This window comes from Carassius auratus, chromosome 1 (assembly GCF_003368295.1).
Source record: "Carassius auratus strain Wakin chromosome 1, ASM336829v1, whole genome shotgun sequence".
NCBI classification, from domain to species: Eukaryota; Metazoa; Chordata; class Actinopteri; order Cypriniformes; family Cyprinidae; genus Carassius; species Carassius auratus.
The window spans coordinates 11,905,861-11,913,694 of NC_039243.1; the positions used below are offsets into that span (position 1 = coordinate 11,905,861).

Here is a 7,834-nt window from a genome sequence, read left to right on the forward strand (position 1 = left end):
TGTCAGATTAAAAAAAATAATAATATATGCATAAATGCTGGTTTGGAACTCAAGTGTACAAAATGCTTAATTTCATTTGGTTGCCTATATTCCTATATTATTGTATCTGATCTGTCTATTATTTGTAATTAAAGTTAATGTATTCTGTTGTATTCTCTGCTTTCTACTTACAGTATAACCATGGTAACAGTAGTTCATTTTTTTTTTTTTTGTCGTCTGAATCAATATTCTCTTGTTTACTAGAAATATCTTGTCTGAGCAGATGGAGTGTGTTCCTTTTCCCATTTACTTTTACTGGACCCAAGCTCATTGTACTTCACATTACACAGTTAAGAGATTAAAAACAAATTTGTAGCAGATAAATGATTAAAGTTTGGAATAGTCACTGTTGTACACTGGTAAAGTTCACTAAATAAAAAAAATTAAAGACAATATGTTTAACATCATATTTAAGCTGGTGAAGAATGGACAAATGTTGTAGAAGTTTATTTTATAAAGAGACTGTTTATGCAGAGAATATATTTTATGGCTATAGAGACTATAGTTTTTTCTTTAGGACCATCATCCTATTAAATATAATTAATCTGAGAATGACTAATCATCGGGGATTTGTGCAATTTAATTGTCTATGTCAGATTTAATATATATATTATGTTGGTTTGGAACTCAAGTGTACAAAAATGCTTCCATTTGTTTATTAACATTATTTGGTTACCTATATTGCTATATTACTGCATCTAAACTGTGTATTCTCTGTTATTAAAGTTCATAAATTCATACACTTTGCTTTCTATATCTTGCATTTTTTTAAATGTCACCTGAATCAACATTATCTTGTTTACTAGAAGTATCTAGTCTGAGCAGATGGAGTGTGTTGAAAAATTCCTTTTACCATTTACTTTTACTGGACTCAAAAAGATCACAAACTGCTTGTACTTGACTTGAGAATAGGCTGAATCTCAGTTTCTTCATGTTGTCAAAAGTCAAAAAATGGATTAATCTAGATGCAGTCTTTATTTGTAAAGTTTTTGCAGCACTGAATTTACTAAACGAACAGGATTCCACCATTTTATTAAATATATACTTCATAAAACATAATAGAGAACATTTAGCAGAACATTTTCAATTTACTTAAAGATTAAATACATAGATTTCACATCTTCAGAATCTAATTAACACGTAGGTAAATAATAATAGTTTATGGTTCAATCCATTTTCAGAAGAGCAAAACAATCTCAATTTTGAATTACAACATAATAGCTCTATAGGTAACTTTCACTTATGCCATTCCTGTGTCATAAAGAAATGTTCAGATTTGGTTCCAATGAACCAATCCTCATTCTTTCTCCCACTCAGCGTACACATAAACAACATGCTTTTTGTAAACAAAAGAAACCAAAATACCAAGAAAAGACTAGTAAATATCACAGCTAGATCATAACTTGGATTGTCTTGCTTTGTGACTTTCTGATTCTGAATGTGAAAAGATCAGAGATGCCACGTTCATTTTGTGTGTTTAGTGCATCACAGCTGACACCACTAGTGATGCTAGCGTCATCCACAAAGCAGTCAGCATACTAGCCAGGACCGGAGACCTGTTAACTGTAGTAATAAACAGAAACGGAATGTACATTAATCATTGAAACGTCTATTAAGTCCATTAAACAATGCCTTTTTGGATATTGTCCATAGTATTAGAGCCGCAGAACCCATCAAACTTAAAAAAAAAAAAAAAGTTATAAATCATTACAAGAAACTTGTATAAAAAAATGTATACTGACCAGTGTTTCCTGTTGAGTCTGTAACAGATAGTGAACTGACTGTGAATGTGAATGACCCATTTCTAGCACTTTCAAGGATTGTGTTAACCAGTTCTGTCGCTGTAGGAGCTGTGCTAGTTTTGTTAAATCCCAATAGAGAATCTACAATAACAGAGCCACTCCTGAAAGGAAATAATGTTAAAATAGGGAATAAATGAATAAAACTGTAATGCAATTACTGGTCTGTTGACTTTCTAAGCAACTAACCAATTAACAACTCAAAACTATTTATCAATAAGCTGATAAATAAACATATAGAAAAATAAAAATGTGGTAATGCAACAGACAGAGCTTTAAACAGAGCATTCAATGTTTTTTGTTATGATAATAATAATTTTATGACTTTACCTGAATCGCCAAATTTTCATGTCAACATAGTTTGAAAAACGTTTCTTTAAAACTCCATCAAACTATAAGAAATGAATAAAACAGCAGAGATTTTAATTTTACAATGGTGAACCAGATAAACCTTAAAACTGTTTTCCAACTGAAGTATTACCATTAATCAAAGGAAAAATGAATTACCTGAGTAGTGATATTCTTTGCCAGAGTTACGGCTTGAGGAGAGCTGATATTTGATAGTTCATTGGTGAAGACCTCATTCATTTTAAAGGTCATATTGAACTCAGAACGACCGCTGTCTGCTGTCGTAGAGACTGTTGTCGGAGCTTGAATCGCAGAAAAAAATGGTAAGCAATTCAATAATACTCAATAGTCATTTCAAGTTTTCAATGAATCTCAAACACAAAGACAACATTTTGCACCTGCCACAATTTGTGTTTGTGTGTGTATGGTCAAACAAGACTACTTAGGCCTATGCCATTCCTTTAGGGTTGAAAAGGTAACAGACAAGTAAATAATAGGAAAAAAATGCTTCTTAAAATAAACACTGACCACTGGTTGGTGTGATATCGGCAACGCTGACGGATGTGTTATCAACTGTAAAATTCAAATTCCCAGAATTAACTGCTGAAATAAAGGTGTCTTTCACGTCTGTCACATTAGGAGTAGTGCCGGCTGTGGTGTTAAACTCAAGCACAGAATCAGTCACAACGGAGCCATTCCTGTGGGGAAAAAGCATGTTGAATAAATAACCATAATTCAGTCATAATTACCCAACAAACAGCTGAATGACCAAATGGAACAATCAAATGGTCAGTTGATCAACAAACGGATGAACCAAACAACTATTAAAGGAATAAATAATATTGCATTCATTCATTTATTTTGATGAAATTTAAACTGGGTGTTTGTGAATTATCATAAGTGAATGTAATTGTTTTACCTGAAGCTCCGAATAATCATGCGGAGAAAGTTTGTAAAACGTTTCTTGTAAATTGGAGTAAACTATAAAAGAAAAAAAAGAACAAATTATTTTATTTACATACAACACTGTCATTTCTGTTTTGCAAAATCAAATTTTGCCTCAAGAATTGTTGTGAATTCAAGTAGACTAATAAACAAATATTTAGCAATTTATACAACATATAAAAACATATATGACCAGTTGTATTTATTTGTAATATTGCCAATACACAGAAACACCATATCTAGTGCTATTGCAATCAATACGATGCCTCGTTGGGGAAAAAAATACTACCGTGTTGGTGATGTCAAGTATCAACTGTTTGGTCTCGGGAGCATTCAGATCGGAGAACACTGGCTTGAAGGTTTGAGTAAGTCTGAACACTAAGTTAAGTGATGCAGTATTAGGAGCGGAAGAGACTGTTGCAGCTGGTGTAGAGACTGTTGTTGCTGGAGTCGTAGTTTGATTAAAACTTGAAGTTGTATTTGGAGTCTGATTTGTAGATGCAGTTTGATTTGCAGTTGCATTTTGATTTGTAGATCCAGGCTGATTTGTAGATGCAGTTTGATTTGCAGTTGCATTTTGATTTGTAGATCCAGGCTGATTTGTAGATGCAGTTTGATTTGCAGTTGCATTTTGATTTGTAGATGCAGGCTGATTTGTAGTAGAGACTGTTGTCGGAGCTTGAATTGCAGAAAAAAATGGTAAGCAATTCAATAATACTCAATAGTCATTTCAAGTTTGCAATGAATCTCAAACACAAAGACAACATTTTGCACCTGCCACAATTTGTGTTTGTGTGTGTATGGTCAAACAAGACTACTTAGGCCTATGCCATTCCTTTAGGGTTGAAAAGGTAACAGACAAGTAAATAATAGGAAAAAAATGCTTCTTAAAATATACACTGACCACTGGTTGGTTTGATATCAGCAACGCTCACGGATGTGTTATCAACTGTAAAATTCAAATTTCCAGAATTAACTGCTGAAATAAAGGTGTCTTTCACGTCTGTCACATTAGGAGCAGTGCCGGCTGTGGTGTTAAACTCAAGCACAGAATCAGTCACAACGGAGCCATTCCTGTGGGGAAAAAGCATGTTGAATAAATAACCATAATTCAGTCATAATTACCCAACAAACAGCTGAATGACCAAATGGAACAATCAAATGATCAGTTGATCAACAAACGGATGAACCAAACAACTATTAAAGGAATAAATAATATTGCATGTATTCATTTTTTTTTATGAAATTTAAACTGGGTGTTTGTGAATTATCATAAGTGAATGTAATTGTTTTACCTTAAGCCCTGAATGATCATGCGGTTTAAGTTTGGAAAACGTTTCTTGTAAATTGGAGTAAACTATAAAAGAAAAAAGAACAAATTATTTTATTTACATACAACACTGTCATTTCTGTTTTGCAGAATCAAATTTTGCCTCAAGAATTGTTGTGAATTCAGGTAGACTAATAAACAAATATTTAGCAATTTATACAACATATAAAAACATATATGACCAGTTGTATTTATTTGTAATATTGCCAATACACAGAAACACCATATCTAGTGCTATTGCAATCAATACGATGCCTCGTTGGGGAAAAAAATACTACCGTGTTGGTGATGTCAAGTATCAACTGTTTGGTCTCGGGAGCATTCAGATCGGAGAACACTGGCTTGAAGGTTTGAGTAAGTCTGAACACTAAGTTAAGTGATGCAGTATTAGGAGCGGAAGAGACTGTTGCAGCTGGTGTAGAGACTGTTGTTGCTGGAGTCGTAGTTTGATTAAAACTTGAAGTTGTATTTGGAGTCTGATTTGTAGATGCAGTTTGATTTGCAGTTGCATTTTGATTTGCAGTTGCATTTTGATTTGAAGGTGCAGGCTGATTTGTAGATGCAGTTAGATTCGTTGTTGCATTTTGATTTGAAGGTGCAGGCTGATTTGTAGATGCAGTTAGATTCGTTGTTGCATTTTGATTTGAAGGTGCAGGCTGATTTGTAGATGCAGTTAGATTCGTTGTTGCATTTTGATTTGAAGGTGCAGGCTGATTTGTAGATGCAGTTAGATTCGTTGTTGCATTTTGATTTGAAGGTGCAGGCTGATTTGTAGATGCAGTTAGATTCGTTGTTGCATTTTGAATTGAAGGTGCAGGCTGATTTGTAGTTAGATTTCCTTTAATTTTGGGTAAAGGAAAAATGAGACACAGATCAACAAAAGTGTTACATAATCAATGTGTCATAATGAACATTAAGATAAATCTGTAAACACACACTGACCAGAAGTACTGTTGCTGCTATCGGTAATGTTCTGATCAGCATTTCCTGGTACAAGTAGGATTCCTGTTTAAAGTGAAATTAGGGAAATGAGATGTGGTAACAAAACAAAAAATAATAATAAAATCAAATCAAATATTTGTTACTTAGATTTTGGACATTAACGCTGAACTGCTAGTTTCGTAATTATGATAATACAGCTATCACTGTAGGCTAAAGATATATCTTTATACAACTGGATTGTTGAGAAATTCACTTTTCAGAAAAGTATGAATAGAATGTTTGCCACTTTCTTTTCAGCAACTTTTTTTTTTTTACATATAGTTTCTGACCACAAAGTCATTTTGTAATTTCAATGCAATGAGGAACAATAACTATCACTACTTATTAAGAATAAGCAACACTACTTGGTTCTTACCAATGAGACAAAGTACAGGTACTATAATCCTCCACTCCATGGCTATGTCCTTTTAGCAGTATGCCTAAGAATGAAAATTAAACATATATGTATAATATAGCAAAGTTCAAAAATCTAACACATTTCATAATATAACAGAATGATAATAATAATAATAATAATAATATATAATCCACATGGGTGGTACACTTGATATAAAAATCTCAAAAAGTATCAAGAGCTGCATAAGAATAAAATACAGTTAGATTGACCAAGTATTTAAAGATTTAATAAAACACGATAATAAATTATACACAACCCCTTAATGTTTGAATCATGATTTACCAAAAAAAGCACACACTTATTACATAATTGTTGCCATTTTAAATTAATTTATATAACATTTTATATCAAATTGATACAGAACAACTCGGGGGAAAATGTACTTACCCTTTGATTATTGCACCACAAAACACAATCCAGGTTAATCCTTATAGCAAGTTTCTGTCACCTCTAAAATCCCAGCAGACAGGTGAACTGATATTTAAAGCCAGACAGTTTTTTTTAATTTGAAGAACCAACCAATGAGATAAGAGATGCGAGTTTGCTGACAAACTTGAAAAACAACAATCGGAGTAAATTTATTTCCTGGTATGTCCGTGATGGTTCACGATGACAGTTCAACCAATTATGGCAAACTGAAAAATCACAGCTGAAAAAATTAGTTTTTACATCTTTCAATGCTTTGTGCCGTCGCTAGTAAAACTGTACATTATTCATGTAGAAATTTGTACTTGGATTAAAGTAAAAATAAATAAATAAATAAGTAACATTTTCCCCCCTAAAATAAAATTGGATACCCAATGTGTTTGCACAAAGCTTAAACCCAATATGTGTCTAATATATTCTAGTCAATAGTACTTGTTGCTTTTAGACATTGCAATAACTGAATTAGCCAATCTGGTATGACCTAGATAATCTGAGAACCTTTACAGGCACAATGCAGTACTCACTAAATGATGTCACATTAGCCAGCTATCAAGCAAAAATTGGTTTTGTCTTGATAAAGTAATTAAAATGTGTGTTTTTCTCAAGGGATGGGGGTAATGTGTTAGCACTGGGAGAAATTCAAGTACATGATGAGAAGAGTGATATGCCTGAAATGTTCCTCTTGGACTGCTCATCCTTTAAAGCAACAAATACATATATACCGTATATGTATACTGACAGATATACATTTTTATTTTATTTAAAAAAAAAGTAAATGCATTGATACCAGGCTGGGACGACAGCAATCTAAATTGTCTTTAGAAATAAAAGGTGTGATAACATAGGTGTGAACAGTTACTGATGCAGTTGCATTTCCAGTTCATGTGCAAAAACATGAGGAAACTATGTAACTGGATTTTCCAGCAAATGTAGTTCCTCATAACTTACAATTCTTGTTCCAAACCAAAGAACCAGAGCCAAGATTTGGTAAATGTCCTCCGCTGAAAAAAATCAACACTCAATGTGCTTATCATTTAACGCATTATAATCTATTCTTCATATGGTTGCTTAGCTGATGTGTTGTTAGTGTTGCATCTTTCATTTTATTAAATTTTTTGTTTGTTTGTTTAGTTTTTTGTTTTTGTTTTTTAATTGCGACTTCCAGTAAACAGGAAAGAATGTTTCCCCATGCCAAAACTTTAACGTCACAGAATGGTCACCAGCTTAATAGCAGCCAGTTCATAAATTTCCCTGAGCAATCTGATCTTTTAATGTCATAAGACACAGCTTTTACACAGTTTCTTAAAAGCTTTCTGAAATGCTTTTGGCTCTCTTTTTGAAATGATATTTTCATTCATTAGCAACATCACTGATATATATATATATATATATATATATATATATATATATATATATATATATATATATATACTCATTCTATGGTTTTTAGACTTTCTATAATTTTTCTTTTTCTTTTTACAAGCCCTCCTAAATGAGGGATCCGACTTTAGGTCTGCTCTGCCCAGAAAACACAGCCTTGAGACTGTG

General features: G+C 32.7%; 1 protein-coding gene across 1 annotated transcript; it reads right to left on the minus strand.

Moving 5' to 3' along the window:
- Positions 1-1,054: 1,054 nt before the first annotated feature.
- Positions 1,055-6,340, minus strand: LOC113109550 (mucin-5AC-like). Its single transcript, XM_026273176.1, has 13 exons — positions 6,248-6,340; positions 5,819-5,882; positions 5,404-5,466; positions 4,740-5,299; positions 4,427-4,488; positions 4,036-4,205; positions 3,421-3,809; positions 3,106-3,167; positions 2,715-2,884; positions 2,346-2,488; positions 2,169-2,230; positions 1,782-1,942; positions 1,055-1,602 (listed from the first exon to the last, which is right to left on the minus strand). Exons 2-13 carry the CDS (start codon positions 5,856-5,858, stop codon positions 1,517-1,519), a joined length of 1,968 nt encoding a protein of 655 aa, XP_026128961.1. The 5' UTR covers positions 5,859-5,882; positions 6,248-6,340; the 3' UTR covers positions 1,055-1,516.
- Positions 6,341-7,834: the final 1,494 nt, after the last annotated feature.